This window comes from Uloborus diversus, chromosome 2 (assembly GCF_026930045.1).
Source record: "Uloborus diversus isolate 005 chromosome 2, Udiv.v.3.1, whole genome shotgun sequence".
Classification (NCBI taxonomy): Eukaryota; Metazoa; Arthropoda; class Arachnida; order Araneae; family Uloboridae; genus Uloborus; species Uloborus diversus.
This window is the reverse complement of record NC_072732.1, coordinates 53,295,245-53,315,301: the sequence shown is the minus strand read 5'-3', so window position 1 is coordinate 53,315,301 and position 20,057 is coordinate 53,295,245. Positions and strand designations below refer to the sequence as shown.

At 32.9% G+C, this 20,057-nt stretch overlaps 1 protein-coding gene across 1 annotated transcript in view; it reads right to left on the bottom strand.

Moving 5' to 3' along the window:
- Positions 1 to 12,170, bottom strand: part of LOC129217041 (GTP-binding protein 4-like) — a 46,765-nt gene extending 34,595 nt beyond the window's left edge. Inside the window, exons 1-4 of the mRNA XM_054851278.1 lie at positions 12,027 to 12,170; positions 11,763 to 11,933; positions 9,252 to 9,355; positions 568 to 651 (exon numbers count right to left, since the gene is read on the bottom strand). Coding sequence (XP_054707253.1) covers positions 568 to 651; positions 9,252 to 9,355; positions 11,763 to 11,933; positions 12,027 to 12,074 — 407 coding nt within the window. The 5' untranslated portion in view covers positions 12,075 to 12,170. The remainder of the gene's footprint in view (positions 1 to 567; positions 652 to 9,251; positions 9,356 to 11,762; positions 11,934 to 12,026) is intronic.
- Positions 12,171 to 20,057: the final 7,887 nt, after the last annotated feature.

The following is a 20,057-nucleotide window of genomic DNA, read 5'->3' as shown; positions in this document are numbered from 1 at the left end:
ATGCGGGATTTCCTAAATCTTCTTCGTGTTAAGCGATTGATATAACACTAATTTGTAATTTTATATGATGGGGGACATTAGTATTTATTTTGCGCTAAGCGAGTTGATGTTAAACGAGGTTCGACTGCAGTAATTTTTCCCATCTATTGTATAATACACTAAAACACTAGAGGCAAGTAAATAAAATTCAAAAGAATTTAAATTCTAGGATTAGTTAAGTTTGCAAACTGTTGAAACCTTTATGTTTAACTTGCTAACCATTAAACCACTCCAATTAGCCACCCACTCTAAACGATCGCTTTTTTTCAAGCTAAAAAGCGTTTACTTATGTTACAATTATATCAGTTCATACGGTCACAAAAGCAGTGTATTAACTTGCAACGTTGAGTGAACTCCTTGAAATATTTGCATAGTATAACAACTCATTTCTAACTTTGATCAGTTACAGAACATATTATAGGAAAATTCATAAAAATAAATTATGCAAAAATATCAAAAATTTTAAACTATTTAAGAAATTTATTAAGAGAATAAGAATTTTTATTAGATAATGAATGCAGCTAATACCTTCCAAGGGCAGCTTTCTTCAATAGTTTACACCGGTAAAGAGAATCTCCATATTTCATGAGACGGCAATAATCCTTAGCAACACTGAAAATGTATTATATATCTTAAAATGAAGTTCTAATTTTATTGAATTGTAGTATGTAATTATATAATAAGATGTTCCTTACATTAAGCAGGAGAAAGAAAATAATAAATATTATAACTATTATCAACTACAGACAGAAGAAAGGTAAACATAGGTAAAACAGTTTTATTAAAAATATGAACGAAAAATATGGAATCCAATTTTAATGTTTCATTTTTAAACTTGGTCTACTGAGAAATATATCAGGAACAAGATTAAAAATGTAGTGATTTTTCCCATCATGTGGTCAACAGAAAAACATTCAACTGTGACGAAGCTAAATGGGATTGAATTGAAAATATATATTATAAAATTAAATAATGAAATCTTTTATTTTATCAATTAATGTCATATGCATTAACATAAAATATGATATTCCTTACTTTACAGTCATTACAAAAGAAAAGAATTACTTAGGTTGAAAAATAAATACTAAAACCATTTGTAACAACAGAAGGAAGGTAAATATTTCAAGTGTTGTTAAAAAATGAACTCATTTTAAATTTGATCTCCTGAGAAATATGAAAGTAATGCGCTTTTTCTGGGAAAAAGTTTGGGACAACCAGGGTGCTGCTCCAGACCAGGAAGTTGGTAACAATGAAGGCTGTGTGGTCGCTGCTCAAGCAAATGTTCCATTGCGCTGTGTTACAAAAGTCGAAAACACATTTCATGCGGAGGCACGTCTTTCCGTTCACTCTCAGAACAAACTGACAATTCAAAATGCAGATCCCCACCACATTTCTCATTTTGTCGCGCTACCATCGATTGTCGCGTCACAATAAAATCAAGCACATTACTTAAATAATAAACCCTGTATGTTAGAAGTAAATTTAAAATGTAATAACTAATGATTATCTGGTCATGTGGTCAGCAGAAAAATATTCAACTGTGACAAAGCTGAATTGAATTGAAAATATTAAATTGATAAAATAATTAAATCTTTTATTAATTAAATGGTAGTAAATGCATGCATTAACATAGTATTCGTTATTACAATCACTACACAAGACAAAGAAATACTTTGGTTTTAAATAATAAATGTCAAAGCCATTTTCAACTATTGAATGAAGAAAAGCAAATATTGTAAGAGTATTAGAGATGGAAATGGTCGGAGAAAAAACAGTAAATTTTGGGGGAAAACAAACTTGTTTGATTTTTCTAGAAACTTTTTTTAACCGTTTCAAAATTTCTGGAAATTAAACATCTCCAAAAAACATATTTTTAGGTGTTTCATATGTTTCATTTTAAACTTGATTTTCTGAGAAATATGTCAGGAACAAGTTTAAAACGCAATGATTTCTCCCATCATGTGGTCAGCAGAAAAACTTTCAACTGTGACGAAGCTAAATGGGATTGAAATTAAAATCTCAAACAGATTATTTTGTAAATATTAAAATATATTACAGCACAAAAAGCACTCTACTTATGTTTTCAGTAAGTTACCGCCCTATAGCCAGGGCTAACGCAGAAATACATGAACTACACCGCTAGCTCAGTCATTCCAGCCGAGGACTGCAGTTTTGTGCTTATTAGCTCTCATTAGCCAGGCATAGGAAGTGACTGAGCTGGAGGTGGAAAAACCTCTGTCAAAGGCTTTAAAGAGGTGCGTTATAAAAGACACAGCAACCTCAGCGAAAAGATATTGCATCACAGCTGCTTACATATAACCCCTTATATTGGGGCTTAATTTGCAAAGGGGCTTTTTTTTCAATTTTAAGCAAATTTTAACATTATTTTAGGCAAAATTTCAGCTACTTCAAGTTAAAAAACATTTGTGTGGGGGGGGGGGCTATAGGGCTTCAGAATTTTTTTTTAGCAGAATTTGATATTGGAGATTACAATGTTAGAGGATTTTTTTAAATTTATTAATGAGTTTCTAATTTAGCAGCATCAGAAACAGCCTCTAATATTCAGCATGAAATTCTTTAAGTATGAAGATAATACATCACAGCTACTTTTAATGACATGGAGATAATTATAATCAATAATAAACTACAATGAATTCTTAAAATAAAAGCTAAGAACCATCTTTAGAAACACTTTGGTTAGCAAGTTACTTAGAGAACGGAGAGATTTTATGATCAGTAATTAATTGCAATAAACTCTTAAATTAAGTAAAAAAGGTAAAAGCAGCCTCAGAAACAGCCTCTAATATTCAGCATGAAATTCTTTAAGTATGAAGATAATACATCACAGCTACTTTTAATGACATGGAGATAATTATAATCGATATAAACAATGAATTCTTAAAATAAAAGCTACGAACAATCCTCAGAAACACTCGGGTTAGCAAGTTACTCAGAGAACACAGAGATTTTATGATCAGTAATTAATTGCAATAAACTCTGAAATTAAGCAAAAAAGGTAAAAGCAGTCTCAGAAACAGCCTCTAATATTCAGCATGTTCTTTTCTCAGTAAAAGGATACTACATCACAGCTGCTCATACCTTAAGCTCATTAATCTTATTAATACATGCTCTTATTAACCTTTAAGAACATACGACAGCATTTTTTAAAGCTTAACTGTCAATTTTTAAAGATTATTCTATCTAATAAAATGTCTAGTAATGTTTTGGAAGTATCAAAGATCTAATTAAACGAACACAATTAAAACGAATATGATCACAATATAGTAAAATAATAACATTTAATTTACGAATTTTATGAATAAAAATATAAAAAAAATTAGTATATATAAATGATATTTTAGTCATTGAGACAACTTGTTGGCATTTGTTGAACAATTATTGCAGCTCTCAATTGTATTTTCTAATTTTTATATGCTTTTTGCATACAAAATTGGGACATTCACTTGTGGTTTCTATTAAAAAAAAATAATTAAAAAGAACAAGAGAAAAGGCAACTTTTGACTCAAAACACTAGTAAGTCACTGGACGTATCTTCGAAAAAGGGTAAATAATGGCCAGGTGTCTGTCAAGTGACTATTCTGAAATTCACAGCTGCTTTCTTGCCGAGTGGCCCCAAGGCCGAGGGAAGGTTCCCCTATTTCTACTGGTTACCTCCAAATTTTAAATTTTGCCACTTACAACCCGTTGCTTCTCACTGTCTCAATTGTAAAGTGGATAAATAAGATATTTAACATTAACACTATTATCAGGTGTAGAAAATTAGAAAAACAAGTCTTTGCAGCATAAAAGTACATTTGTAAATACCGGAATCAAGACATTTTTATATAACACATTAAATCAAAACCAATGCAACTTCAGAAACAGCCTCTAATTTTCAACATAGTTTTTCAGTACAAAAGTGTTTTAATCATTATTGCAGATTGGTTCATAAAAAAAAACAGCATAAAAGTACATTTGTAAATTCCGGAATCAAGACATTTTTATATAAGACATCATTAAATCAAAACCAATGCAACTTCAGAAACAGCCTCTAATTTTCAACATAGTTTTTCAGTACAAAAGTGTTTTAATCATTATTGCAGATTGGTTCAATGCATATTTTCTCATTTGATGTAATTAATTACTTTAAACATGAAAATCTCTTTTGTGCACTTACTGAATACTAAACCGAAGAAAAACTAAATTTATACATTTAATTTGCAGTAAGGTTGGCATGATTTTTTTCGAAAGTGGTCAAAAATAAATACAGTATAAACCAAGCTTCATGATTTTCGAGGGAGTGGGGAAATGTTATCGTTAAATCAAGGAGCATGGAGCCAAATTCGGACCAGTGAAAATATCTCTATATTGATTAAATTGGGTATTGTTAAATCGAAGTTGTACCGTACATTCAAGAGGATCGAATGTAGCAAGCCCAGTTTTATAAGGGTTCATACTCAACTTTCAAAATTAAAAATAAGGAGTTTTGCAGGCATTATTTTATTTTTTAACGACTATGTATTTTTAAAAATGTATTTCAGGTTCTCGAAATCAAATTCAAATACAAAAGGGGGGGGGGACCATTGAAATGTTTTATTTTGAAAATGCAGGAAAAATAAGTGATATTGATTGAAAATTAGTACTTTCTCAAAAGTAAAACAGGTACTAACAATTTCTTAACCAAAAAAAAAGACTTTAAAAAATTAAATAATTGCTAAAATAAGAACTATAAGAAGTGGACAGAAAGTAGCAAAGGCCAAAATAACGTCCAACTATCAAAATAACTGAAATATTTACAGGATACAAAAGGCTAACTTCAAATACAACAAAGAATTTTCGGTGAAGCTTGTTTTTGATTTTGGCTTAGGAACAATAGGTTACTCATACAAGATTGAAATCCGAAAAACGCAATTTAAAATTTAGGGATCCTTTTGAAAAAATTGTACAGATTATTTCAATTTTCAAAATAGATCAAAATTTTGTAGATGAGGCTGGCTGATAAACATAGAAAAGTGACAAATGTTACAGTAAGTGTGTATTAAAAAACTTAAAGAAATTGAAACAAAAATTAATTTCAGCCAACGAATCTGTACTTATCTTTTTGACATTTGACACTCTTAAAGAGCATGAATTTTGTTAAAAACTTTTCAATTAAATGATTTCAATAAAAATACAAATGAACCTAATTTCTTTGCCACTTCACAAGGCATAATAAGCATCATAAATGCAAAAAATCTTATACCCATGGCAGATGCAAAGAGATTGCGATTTTCAAAGTGAAAGCGTTAACAGTTTAAAGAACGGCAAATAAAAGAATTTATTCAAGTAAATTATTTTTAAATTGCAGTTTAGAACTCTACAATAAACGTATTATTAATAACAATCAATGTAATTGAAACAAAAATCAAATTAAACCAGCGATTTAGATTTGAACTTTTTGACTCTCATAAGGGATAGAATTTGGCTTCAAATTTTTAACTTTGTTATTTTTAAAGGAATAAAAAAGATATTTCATTTACTTGCCATCCAAAGAAGCATTATACGCATCAAAAATCAGATGCAAACAGATTGCTATAACCAAATTTAAAGCGTCAAGTCTAAAAACGTCTAATAAAAAAAAGAATTTATTAAAGCAAAAAAACTTAGAATGGTCTTTAACAAGACTACAAGATGTTATATTATTAATAAATATCGACATAATTGTCAGAAACTTAGAAAAAAATTCGGATCTGGGGGAGAAAATAGTCGAACGAAAAAATCGGATTTCAGGTATTAACAGATGAAAAAATAGCGGAATTCCGGTAAAATTCGGCATAATGTAATTGCTCGTATCGGATTGGCGATAGCAGAAAATCTTTGAGGTCATGTAGAAGTAAAAAATAAGGAGTTTGTAAGGAGATTATAGCAAAATTCAGGAGTTTTAAGAGCCCTTATTTTCTTTTCTTAAAAAAGTAGGAGTTTATAAGAGTGTACGAACCCTGTTTGTAATTTTAACACTTAACTTGAATGTTTTAAATGGAAAATATTCAATGCACCGTGGAACAGTATTTTAAACGTTACCTGTACAAAGTTGCTGTTTTTAATACTATGAATACAGAATACAAGCCGAACGCAGATAAATGCACAGGTTTTAACTTAACAAGATCTATTTTTGGACATTCATATTGCTTTCTCCCCATACCATCAAATGACATCAAACCTGCAAAGGTCACCGAAAAAAGCGAGTGTCAAGGGGGTTTTTTTTTAAGCTATGTATACACTAAAGCAGAGGTCTGCAACCCACGACCCGCAAACTGATTTTGTCCAGCCTGAAGGTTCATAATAGGTTTCCATTTCAGCATTTTTTTAAGTCCAGGAAATCTTCTGGACTTAATCTGATTAAAATGTAATATAAATATGGGAGAAAAGTAAAACTCTTATTAAACTAGCTTTATTTATGAAAATTTTACATAAAACAGTTCAATCTAATTCAAATCCACTTTAATCCTCCACATCAGTACACATCGTTTTAATTTTTAACATTGCATTACAAAAGGTAAGTTTTGCAATTATGATCTATAGAATTAATAATGATCAAATACATACTTAAGTTTCAATTGTCTGTTTTAAGCTTTAAGGCTTAGTTGGATTGTGCGAAAATTATATTGTTATTTTGTATGTTTGAAAATTTTCCTGTTTTTGCTCATTTTACGAGGGTTTTTTCCAGTTTTCTGCCGCTGACCTAGAAAAATTACTATTTTGTCGGCAAAATGACCAACCCTAGTTTGCTTGACTGAACATATAACTGTTACCAGCATATGTTTGAGAAAACACATGATGGATTTTTTTTCTTGGAATGAGTCCACAGCTGACAATAGAATCAATACTATTGTGCCTTGGTAATACATTCCCAAAGATAATACATTGTGGTTTTAGAAAAGTTTCCCTTGTAAACGTTTTCAGTACATCAAATTTTACAGGATTAAAACCAAAAACCTATTTAATACATTTGATTTGCATGAATGAACGTATAACTGTTACCAGCATATGTTCGAGAAAACACATGCTGGAATTTTACTATTGGAATGAGTCCACAGCTAACAATAGAATCAATACTATTGTGCCTTGGTAATACATTCCCAAATATAATAGATTGTGGTTTTAGAAGAAAAGTTTCTTGTAAATGTTTTCAGCACACCAAATTTTACATAATTAAAACCAAAAACCTGTAACATTTCATTTGCAAGAATGAACATATAACTGTTACCAACATGTGCTTGAGAAAACAAATGCTGGAATTTTACTATTGGAATGAGTCCACAGCTGACAATAGAATCAATACTACTGTGCCTTGGTAACATTCCCAAGCATAGAATATTCTAATTTTAGCAGAAAAAGTATCCCTCGTAAACTTTCTCAGCAAAACAAATATTGCACTTATAATCATAATATTGCCTTAATTTTATTTTTGTCAATAGTAAAAATATTTTTAATAAGCGATTTGAATGATATATTACCCTATTATTTTTTAAATTAAAAGCAGATAAACTTTGTAAGCATTTCAAATCGATGCAGATCAGCTATATGTTGCCGAATTCACATAAAGCAATGACAAAACATTTACAATAAACTGTTTAGGTACTGAAAACATAACTGTTTTAACCATATGATAATACATGTGCTGGGCGGTCATTCCAAGCTCGTTAGTTTGTGAGATCGAGATTCTCGCTAACGTGATCGGTAGTGATGTAGAAATGTCACAAAGTAGCATTCTAATCTACTCATACTTATCTTGCGGCTAGGTCGAGTAGATTAGAATGCTACTTTGCGACATTTATACGACACAACCGATCGATCACGTAAGCGAGAATCTCGATCTAGCAAGCTGACGAGCTTGGAATGACCGCCCTGGTGTTTTTATACATTAATGAGTCCAAAGCCAATAACAGAATCAACACTATTGTGCCCTACATTCCAAAATATAATTTTAATATGACTTTTTAAAACATTTTTTAAAACAGTAAACAAAATTTAAAAAACTGATAATTTTGAAACTTATTCGGAAGAATTATCCCCGTTTCAAATTTGCATTGACATGTTCAGAGCAATCGTAATATTGCAATAAAATTTAGTAAATGTCAATATTTAGGAACCCCAAAGCAGAATATTTGACGATGTTCTGCAACGTCAAATCATTTCACCAAAATTGTTCTGCAAGCACTTCAAGCATTGTATACATAAGCAACCAACGTGACCTTTTCCACAAATCCTAACATACAGGGGGTAACTGATTGAGATTCTCCAAAAACATTTTTTGTGCTTTCTAAAATGCATAGAAAGAAAAAAGATACAAACTTTTATAAAAATCCGAACTCAGGTGTCAAACCATGTTTTTTAGGTTGATTTTGCATGGTATGAAGGAGCAATTATAATAATGTTAATAAATGGTAAATTACTAAATTCATAAATAAAATGAGTCGTTTTTGCGTAGCATATAATAAAACACTTCATAACTTTCTGAATAATTGAAATATTTTCAGGGGGCAAAAGGATTGCAATCTTAAACAAGACACGCAATTTTGGGCGATGGACGTGTTTCAACGTTGGCATGTTTCCAAAAGATTAAAACATACGTTTATGAAGGAAATTGCAGTGGATGAAGATCGATTTGGGAAATTTCCTAAAAGGGGAACCAAAAACGCTATTAAAAAAACTTTTCAGATTTAAAATTTTAAATTTCTGCAGAAATTCTGCAGATTTTCAACTAATATCTTAATATTTTCCAACTCAAGATACAATTTTGCAAAAATTCTGCAGATAAGTTCAAAGTAAATCTAAAGTTCCTGCAGATGACTTATGGAATTCAACATTTTCCGTGGGCTTTCCACCGAATTACTGTAATTTCCGAGAATGGTAGATTTTCTTCTAATTTAAAGAAATCTGCAGAATTTGTGCAAAATTCTGACTTGAGTTGGAAGATATTTGTAGAAAATCTGCAGAAATTCTGCAGAAATTTCACAGAAATCTGTAGAATTACTGCAGAAAATTTGTTTGAGTTTTCCTCTTGCATTTGAACAGAATTGTTCTGCAGTTTAGGCATCCGTTCTGCGACGTATGTCGCAAATTAAGTAGTATTCTGCTTTGGGGTTTAGGAATTTAAATTACACCATCATATGTACAGAACAAAACAAATGAGCAATATATAAAAACAATGCATTTTAAAAAGGACTTACTTGTCAATTAAATGCCGAGCAGTACTTAGTTGGCCTAATGCTAATTTGTAATGATCTTTATCATAAAGAACATTCATTAAATCTGCAAAAAATGGGTGTATGTCCTATAAAATGAAAAATTCTGTAATTATACTTCAGTTATAAAATTAAAACTATTTGAACATTTTAGCAGGCTTGAGTAAATAACTTGGCGTTTGAAAATTAAAACTAAAAAATAACATTCAATTGTAGAAAACCGTCTTGAATTTTTTATTCATTTTGAAAAATACACTATAAAATCATGTTGAGTAAGAAAAAATGTATTTTTTATAACAAATATTTAGTTTAATTTCTTTGATAGGAATAGTGTATAATGCTTGTTTAATAATACAGGCCATAAAATTAGTGGATTATCAGTTGAAAAATATTATTTGAACCAAACAATGTTTATGCTGATTATAAACCTAAAAAATGACCGAGTTGCCACTCAATTTTGGAAAAAAAATTCATTGTGTTTTCCCCGTATGAAAATGAAACATTACAAACAAGCAAACACTGATTATTTGAAAAAGAACATTAATATCTTGGATAATTGCACCACAGGTTTAAAAAAATGAAACACAAATTTCTAAATAAATAAGGGAAAATAAATAATTCATGATAACCGAAATAATAGCATGGTGGATGAATATATTTAACTTCCCTTTATAGTAACAAAAGGTTTCAAAGAAATTTTGGAAGGAAATCTATGGTGGACGTGCGTCTAGGAGACCGCACAGCCTTGAAATTTTGTACAAAATTACTTCAAGCCCCGTGGGTGTGCACCTGGGGTTTTGTTTTTTTTTTTTTTAATTCAAATTCGTTTTTTCGTTATTAACCTTTTCAGCTCAAAAATTGCGTGAATTGCTTATTACTGTCTATTAAAGGTATAAAAATTACTTGCACATATTAATATTATATATCGTTGGAAAGGGCAGAATTTCAGTGTTCTACACAATTTGTTCCACTGTTCTAACTTAAATACGGCGGGAATTATTTGCGTTTTTAGCTTGACCTTTTTTTAGGCTTAACTAAAATGTATGCACTACTTTCTTTATTAAAACTATCAGTAAAAAGCGAAGGAATTGTAATACAGTTTTCTTTTTGACACCACTGAAAAAGAATTTTTTTTTTTCCTCCCGATCTATGGTCAAAAAACTAAACTTATATCTCCAAAGGAAAAAAAGTTACAAGCCATTAAAAATCACTTAAGAATGATCTCATCTCCAATAAAATTGATTTTTTATTTGGTGTTGCCATAGTTACGTCTTTTCTATTTGCATGTTTTTTTCTTTCTTATTCACAAACGTCAAGGGTTTCGAATTTAACAGAAAATCTCAATTCAATTCAAGCCCAGAGCTAAAGAGCAAAATATATTACTAGAGTCCACACTTATGAAAGCGACTTTTCAAACGTGCAAAACTGCAGTTTTTTAATGCTCATGAGCCCTGTAGCCCTTACGGCTCTGCAAGTTGGTACATGTTATTTTGAAACCAGGGGATGGGATGCCTTTTTGATCCAAAGGGAACTCATGAGTTTTTTATCTGTTTCTTTCTAATTGACCATTTAAATCTTTGCGAATCAAATAAGATTGCGAAGCAATCTTCGGGTGGTTGGTGAGCCTTAGCAAGCAGGGGGCAGATCCCCCTTGTTATTAAAAAAACTCTTAACCATTCATTACATAGACTTAAAAGGACAGCATAAACCATAAATATGAACAATATTAGGTATTTTGCAACTCATTGATTAGAGAAAATAGAAATAAAAATATGAAAAGTAGCTATTAAAATTAATAAAAGTTAAAGGAATATGGAAAAGTCATAACACAGGCTGGTTAATTATAATTTTAACTAATTACTGATTATTGAAAAGCAATATTTTCACATGGCAACCTTGCAATAAGCTGCTGTTAATAATGCAACAATATGGCAAACCCTGCATGTGATCTAAATAGGTCGAAAAATACTAAAATTGCATGAAGAAACAACATTGTCAGTATATTTTACTACACCAGCAAGCTTATAGGGTTTGTCTGTACAGAGAACATTGGATGTTAAAATTTAGTCTGCCATGTCCTCTTCCTTCTATTCTTCTGCATATGGTGTTTTGCTTTCTCAAAAAATTACTTAATTCAGAAAAAATACTGAAAAATCTCTTATCTGGTAAGAACAGTGCTTACACAAAAGAATTTTATTCTTAAAGATCTACTATAGAGAAAGATCAACTTTATAGATATTTAAAAAATCAATAATTGAGACTTTTTCAAAATATATAACACGTTTCATGTTATAACAGCAAAACTTTCGATTTTTTATTAGTGATAGCAAGACAGCTACAAGATCATTGTTTGATATTCGGAAAGTCGAGACTTGCCGAAACATCATTTCTTATAGCACAGTTGTGCAAGTTAGACAGCAATACAAGCTGAAAAACAGAATATCTGTGCAAAGGAATATTTCATAAAACTTTTTGAAAAGCATTCCACTGACTTACCTCTAGTTTGGGGAAATCTGTAATGATTTGTGTTAATTTATCATGAAAATTTTGCTGAGTGAACTTGACTTTTCGCATATAAAACGCTCTGATTCTTGATATCTTATAATGTTTGTGAATCACCGTAGGAGTCTTCCGTTGAGTTTTTGACAAAATAATGTCCGTGAAGTCCTAGAAAGAAAATCAAACATTTTATGGCACTCAAGTATATGCAAATAAATTTTACCTCAGTGATACAAAATATATGAAATTGCGTTAGCTTACTTTCGCAGTTGGAACAACCACGATGTTTTTGAAGTTGTAATGTGTCATTATTGGTATTTTTTAAAGAAACTTTTGAAATAATAAATCACATATCTACACCACGTGGAGCCGTTTTACAGCGTGGTGCCTTTCGTTCACGCCAACGCCAAAGGACGATTAATAAGTTTAGTTGTATATACGTAATCCAGAAAAGAGGCTCCATGAGAGGAACGAGGAGAGACAAATGTCCATCGAGGGGTCCTCCTTTTACGAGAGATCTAGAGTCCCCATATAGGAACTCTAGAGCGATCAAATGAGCTAACTTCGACAGCTGTTTGCGTGTTGTTCTAGAGGTCGTAGTTCGGTTTCCTATTGTTGAAGGCACGACGCATTAAACTTTTTTGCCCCTCTTTCCAGATCTATAATTTTTCCAAACCATGGCAAAAACTTGAAACTACCGCCCTCACCCATCTTTCTTCAAGTTTTTATACCTAATTTGGGGCCTCCGTGGCCCTGTGATAGAAGATTCGTCAGGTCGTGGGTTCCATTCCTGCCGGTGCCCTTCTCTTCGCTCTGTAAAATCTTCTCTGTGTGTCTGTGTAAATAAATAAATTCTGCTTCATTTCAACGGAAAAAAGCACAGAAATGGAGCGATTTCTGGGGGATGACCGTCAGAAGTTTTTTTCTAGGGCAAGTACCCCGACTTGCTCACTCCTACAGATGCTCTGTTTTTCAGATGCGTATTTTGCTTTAACTTGTAGCACTATCTGTGTCGTGCCTGTAATTCTAAGATGGGCCGTGGTAGCCCGATCGGTAGAGTTAGGGACTCTAGGTAGAGTGTCGGATTCGGGGCCGGAGGGTGCTGAGTTCGAACCTCGAGGGTCGAAGACCTACCGTCGTCATTAAAGGGGACTGGGCGACGTTAAATATGCTCGTGGTCTCAATGTCCTCCAAGTGAAACGATACCTCTGGGGGTGCTAGCACCAGGTAGCTATTAGCTCCTGGACTAGTTCTAAATTCTCATTAATTGTTCGATCCGGTGATGGTGCTGCCATCTATCGGTACATAAAATAATGGAGGCAAGGCACTTAGTATGCAGTCCTCGACATAAATACAGTTGTAGTCAGTTGTGACTCTGAATAGGAATAGGAATTCTATGATAATAATATTTTTTATATTTTAATGCTATAAGGCAGGGGTTCTCAAACTGGATGCCGTAGGAACAGACGAGGGGTGCCGAGAAATGTTCATGGTATCGATCTTTATGTATACAATACAGATACTAGGGTGCCGTGAGAGAATTCTAATTCCTCAAAGGGCTGTGCAGCAAATCGGTGAAAGTTTAAGAACACCTGCAATAAGGGATGGATTGGATCAGGGGCGGATTTACAGTCTATTCAAGGGGGTGGCGGTTGAAAACAGTAAAAACTGTTTAATTACAAATGGCCAAACAAGTCTAAAAATAATTGTGAAGAATTTTTTAGGATAATTACTTTGACACTTGAACATTAACTTTTAAAAGTAATTGGATAAGCTTGTGAAGATCCCCCCCCCCCCCAGACCCATCACGTTGGGGAAGGGCAGACTGGGTGATTGAGTGTCCCAAGAAGGCGCCAACCTTGATTCCCAATAGGCGCAAAAACAAAAAAAGAAAGAAAAAACAAAGACGCAAAAAATAAATAAAAATTTTAAAAAATTAAGTTAATAAATAAAATAAATAAATAAACAAAGGCGTGCAAAAATAATAATAATAATTAAAATAAATTCAAAACCTACGGCGAAAAAATAATAAACAAAACACCGCGAAGGTGGGAAAAAGCCGAAGGCGCGATAAAAAATAAATAAACAAATAAAAATTAAAATAATTAAAATTAATAGATAAAAAAAGTGATGGCGCAAAGGAAAAAAACAGACCACGACACATAGGCGCACAAGTTCGAAAGTGCACAAAAAAAGAGAAAAAACTCAAAGACACAGGTTTGACGGCACATAAAAAGAAAGGGGGAAAAAAGGAAAGAAAGAAAGAATCAATGGCACACAAGTTTGAGAACGCAAAAAGAAGCAAAGGCTCTCAGGTTTATGAGTGCAAAGAAGAAAAAAAAAACAAAGGTGAGCACGTACAAATGCAGAAAAATTAAATTAAAAAAAAATTTTTTTTGAGCGCGCAAAAAATAAAAAATAAAAAATAATAAAAAAACGAAGAAGGAAGGGAAGTCGCACAGACTTGAGGGCGCAGATTAAACAAGAAGTTCCGTCCAGAACTGAACGAGCCTACTTTCCCGTATACCAAGATCGACTTTCTAGTATCTGATCAGTATTCCCAAGCAGCAAAATCACAAACATTCAGCAGCTAAAATCACAAATTATTTTAAACGTAACTTTTTAGCATTTTAATCTGATTTCTAGACATATCGAGACGAGAGCTCGTATGAGCATACTAATCAGGAGTACCATAAAAATAATGCGATGTACATATACACATTACGAATCCTTTTCTACATCCGAAAAAATATATAATTTGAACATTTCGTTATGACTATTATTTGCGTGCAGATACGGAGTCTGGACGGGAGGATTCCTCTGGAAAATTTTCGAAATTGGAATTTTAAAATCGCTATTTTAGGCGCTCTTTGATGATATTAAGAAGAGAAAGCGTTAAGAGACGTTTTCTCTGAAATTCTTCAGAAGTTTTCGTAATTGAAGGCTCAAAACAAAACTGTTCAAATTTTTAATCCTGAAAACGAAATGAATTTTGGGAAGCGAAGAAGGGGAGAAAGAAGGATCTAGCCTGGAAAATTTTAAAAATAGAAATAATAATGCAATAATAAGCTGCAGGTAGATTAGGGAACGGAATGGGGTTCATAAGGAGATGGGATTGGGGAACTCTCCACCAGAAATTCTTCAAAAACGCAATTTTAGACAATCGATGACCTTACGATGAGGAAAGTTAAGGGAGTAACCCGCGGATTTTTTTCTAAATAGAAGTCCTTAAAACAAAAGTTGATCACTAATGATGAAGGAGGGAAGGTTTAAAAGCGCTCTTGCGGAAACTTTTCTAAATTGAAATCATAACTAAGCAATTGCAACCAATTTCGATTACATTATGGGAAAGCATGAGATTGCGGGACTCTTCTTAGGAAAAATTTCAAAATTAAAATTTTAAAAACACAATTTTAGACAATCATCAATGATGTTATACGGGGAGCAGGTTTTGTTTACTTTCCCCAAGGAACTTTTCGAAAATAGGGTCCTAAAAAAGCAATCGTACATAAAGTTTGATGAGGTTAGAGGAGGTATGAGGTTAGTGACTCTCCCCGGAAGTTTTCCGAAATTGATTGCTGTAGGGGGCGGAAATTGTCCCCGGAATTTTTAGAAAATTGAAGTTCTTTTTACGAAATTGAAGAAATTTAATGCTTCTTTTGGGGACGTAAAATGAACGGATTAGGTTCAATGAACCCTCTCTCCTCCCCCTTTGACTACCTCTTTAACTTCTATTATGTACTTATTTTTCAAAGAATGTGGGAATTCTTTGCCTAGTTTTTTTTTTTTTGCTGAATTTTTTTAATTTTCACCCTCGCACTTTTTATTCATTTGAATTCAAACGTCTGCGTTTTCTAGTTTGTTTTATTTTAATTATCTTGCCTCATGAATCTCCTGAAGAACTCTTGTCTTCATTAAACTATTAGTGTGACTTTTCATTATAATAATTTATATCTCGTTCTTCGGATTGAAACATATTTCCGCGGCTAGTTCGCAACTCCAATAAATTATAGGGGGCGCTGCAGCCACTGTCAAATGGCGGATGAAAAAGGTAAAATAAACAAATGCCGTAACTTATAACTTGCATTGACACTTAGTGAATGAAAGTAATTTTTCATCGTGTTTGTGGAAAGCATTCTTTTTTATTCTTCTGAAATTACATTACATCATAAACTGTCTAAAGCCTGTAATTTACCCCAAAGAAAACACGTGGAATGGAATGTTTTACCTTTTTCTTTAGTACTATTAATCACCGCAAGGTAGCGTATTCGAGCTCTGAAGTTGCGAATATATTTTTTGCCATTTAGTTGTGAGATTTTCATGATATTTTGATTTAAAGGGGGGGGGGGGGGAGAAAAGAAAGAAAAACAGAAATATAAATATGTCAGCAATTTCTAGGAAATTATCCCAGTTATTTACCTTTTTATTATATTCAAATGGAAGTTTGCCATGGATTTCTATAACGCAGATTTTTTTTTTTTTTTTTTGTCATAAAATGTTTGAAACGTTTATCTCAGAGCAGGGCCGTCGACAGGATTTATGGGCCCCTATGCAACTTTCTTCAGGGCCCCTAACTTTTTACTTGAATCTCCTCTTTCTTCGCTCTGCTTTTACATAAATATCCTAAATATTGTCAATGGGTCTAGGTCTAATAAAAAGTTATTCTTTTTTTTTTTTAACTGAAAGTTTTTTTTTTTTCTCAATTAAAATTGTTTTGCTGTGCTTCTTTGTAATCCAAACTTTGTAACGTTAATAAAAAGAGATTCTTGTATACAGGATCGGATTTCGACTTAATGGGGCCTTAGGCTATTTTAAGTATGGGGGACCTTTTTTGTAGCTCGGACAACATTATATTAGTAGCAAAACAGGCTATTTCACTATGTGTCTTTTCCTCTGGCACATATTAGCGATATAGCCATGAATGTGTTTTTTAAAAATGTTTTGTTGTATTGTCTTTCTCTTTCTTCTTCTTTTTTTTTTTTTTTTTTTACCTTGGACGAGGAGGGTTTTCAGGAGAGTTACACAGGGCCCTCCTTTGAGTTTAGGGTAGAATACACTTCAAATTTGAGGGGGTCCGGGGATTTCTCCTCCGTAAATGTTTTTGAAAAATGCATTAAAAAATTCTGCATTTTGAGGTCTTATAAGAGGTAATTCGAACTACAAAAACATCAGCAAAAATAGGAGAACAAAATACAGATTTTTTAAAAACTTATGCACTTTTTTGCAAATTAAGGCAATACAAAAGAAAAATTGCCCTTGGTTCAACAAATCGTTGATATTTATCGAGAGAGAAAGAGCGAGAGAGAAGAAACGATATGACGGTCTATCACTTGCTCACAACGACTTTCGGTTACATATTCTATTTTTCGATCCGTTAGTTTTGATTATCTCTTCCACCCACCGAGAAACACAACGCTGAATCAATTGAAAAATTATCAAGATTAAACAATGCATAAAATTGTTTAAAAGAAATGGTGGAAATATTTTAAAAATTGGTACTAAAATGAGAAAGCAACACCCTAACCATTCAGAAAGTTCACCTAAAGCTATAGCTTGTTTAGCTTATAGGTAAATTCAACACTGATTCTAATTAATACAGTGACACAGGGGAGCCCATCCCCCTCTCCCCCAAGAGAAAGGGTACCCGCTTCCCCCCCCCCAAAATTTAATGGCCCTGACCCCCCTAGGTGGGCACCCTTGGGTGACATCAGGGCCGTCCGAAGAGCTGACGGCGCCCGGTTCGAAAGTTTCCTGACGCCCCCCCCCCCTCCCCGTATACACACAGAAAAATCAAGTTAGTTACAACATCAGTGCATAGTACATACTTGAATTTTTTACATATTGATAAACAGAACAATCAAAGGGCTATGCATAATACAAATTAAAACACAAGCAATGAATCTGTTTTTAATATTTGTGAAACATTAATGCCTCAAAAACTTTTCGAAAAACGGAAATGTTAAAAATCGAAATATTTATCTAGTAAAATGTTATCCCACTAGATAAAAAACAAAATTAAAACTGAATTGTTTATTCATATTGATCAAACTAAGAACACGAATATAATTTGCTGGTTATAAAGAGAAAATGTATTTATCGAAGTAAATTACATCAAAATTGAATTTCGATAGGAACTCATCCAATGATTCTTTTCAAGAGGTTTTTGGTTTTACCTGTAGCAATTTAATATCAGCTTTCTTATATGTTATAAACAAAGATGTTATTCTTTTGCATCAAATATTTGTAAGTTTTAGGGAGAAGCCCACAAATACTCAACAACACCAAAAATCGCTCAGAATTGCGTTTTTGGAGCTCTAATTTCGAAAAATCACTGACCCTCGCCCTAATACAGTTTTAACGACGCTCTATTTAACGACTTTCTCTATTTAACGACGGCTTTTCACGATCCCAGATGTTCAACTGTAGTGTTAAAAGCATTCTATTTAAGGACGTTTTCTACTTACGGACGATTTTTGGTGTCCCTTGAAAGTCGTTAAACAGAGAGCCAACTGTATTACAAAATATGGCCTTACAAATTGCTTTTAAGAATTGAATTTAAGAAAATATTCGTCCCCATGCCGCCTTTCTTTAATATCACAAAAGCAATGGGTTTTTCAAACGACACTTACAAAAATTGAAGTGGGATAGCTCCTGAAAGTAAAACACTGCTTAAATTTTTTGACCATAATTTTGAACAATTTTCCTGGGAGATGCTGCAGATCCTCTTATCCGTAAAATCTTCAAAGTTTGTCTAAAGCTGCGTTTTTGAAACTTCAATTTCGAAAACTTCAGGGGGAGAAGGAATTGATTTTAATCTATTTAAAAAAAAATGATCGATCGGAAACAGTCTCTGAGTTCCCTCCTTTACCCTAACGTCAATAAACATGGCCTATAATCTCGTTTTAAGGCTAAAATTGCGCTTTTAAAACTAAAAGTTTCAAAATTTAGACCTTTTTCCTATCCGATCAATAAAAAAACTTTTTTTTTTCAAAGTGATCCCTTAAAAAAATTTTCTCGTTACGTCACTGCATGCAGGGGCAGAACTCAAGTAAATTTGGTGAGAACTAGACAAAAGAAAAGTGCCTTTTGTTTGATTTTAAACAGTTATATTCTCAGAAACTGTATCTGTTTCAATGATACAAAGGAAACGAATGTTTTGGAGACTGAGAGACAGGAATATTTTCGTGCCATAGAACAAAATAGAGAACCATTGCAATGATTCGCTATTTTGTGTATCTATGGCTGCGTATTTATGATACGTGAAATGAGGGGGCACTGCAAGGCGCCCCTAATTTTATACAATCGGGGCAATTTATATGAAGAGAGGCACTGCAAGGTGCCTCTCATTTCGTGTGAATGTTGTCGTGTTCCGTCGAAACAAGCGGTGCTGTGCGGGGCCCCCTCATTTCGTGGCGCCCGGGGCAATTGCCCCACTCGCCCCCCCCCCCATCGGGACGGCCCTGGGTGACATAACAGTGCCCCTTTTAGACATTTGATGAGAAGTGCTTTGTCCAAAATGTTTTCCCAAATTAAGCAACCGTTTTCACTCTTGAAATGCTAGAATTAGTTTCATTTTGTATCACTGAACTTAAAATTCAAATCAATACATATTTTAAAATATTTCATCAAACTGAGCCGTTTGCTAATGTTTTAAGTTTCGAACGCTGCAAAAAATGCAAGCGCTTTTTAAAAAAAATTTTACCCCTTGTTCATTTTACTAAAGTTCTGGTAATCTTTCATGTATCTGCGTTTTTTTTTTAGCCTTGCAATTTACGTAAAAAAAAGTCATATTTATTTTTGGTTGATAAGAGTCCTCTGAAGATAAGGACAAAAAAAAAAATCTCACTTCGAACTTTCAAGATTGAAAACTTGCAATTTCTTGGAGAAAGAGTTTCTTCAAACTAAAAAGCTAAAAGAAAAAAAAAAAAGTGGTGGGAGGGATTTTTTCTTTTTTATAGGCCCGCTTCGCGGGCCCCCCAATCTCTCACGGTCCCTATGCAATGCTTAGGCTTATCCCCCCTTCTCTACGGCCCTGTCTCAGAGACTCTTAGTTGGTTTACCTTAATAATACAAAGCTCGGATATATTGCTTAGTAATATTTTAAATTAGCATTTTCTTCTCAAATTTTTGCAGAAAAAAAGTTGTTTATAATTTTCATTAATTTTTTAAAAACCTTTAACACTGCCAAGGATTTTTTTTATGTCCCGTTTTCTGAAAAATTGGTGTGTGCAACCCGCTTTCCCAGGAGACGATCCTACTGATGATTCATCATCTTTTAAAAATGATTTTCAA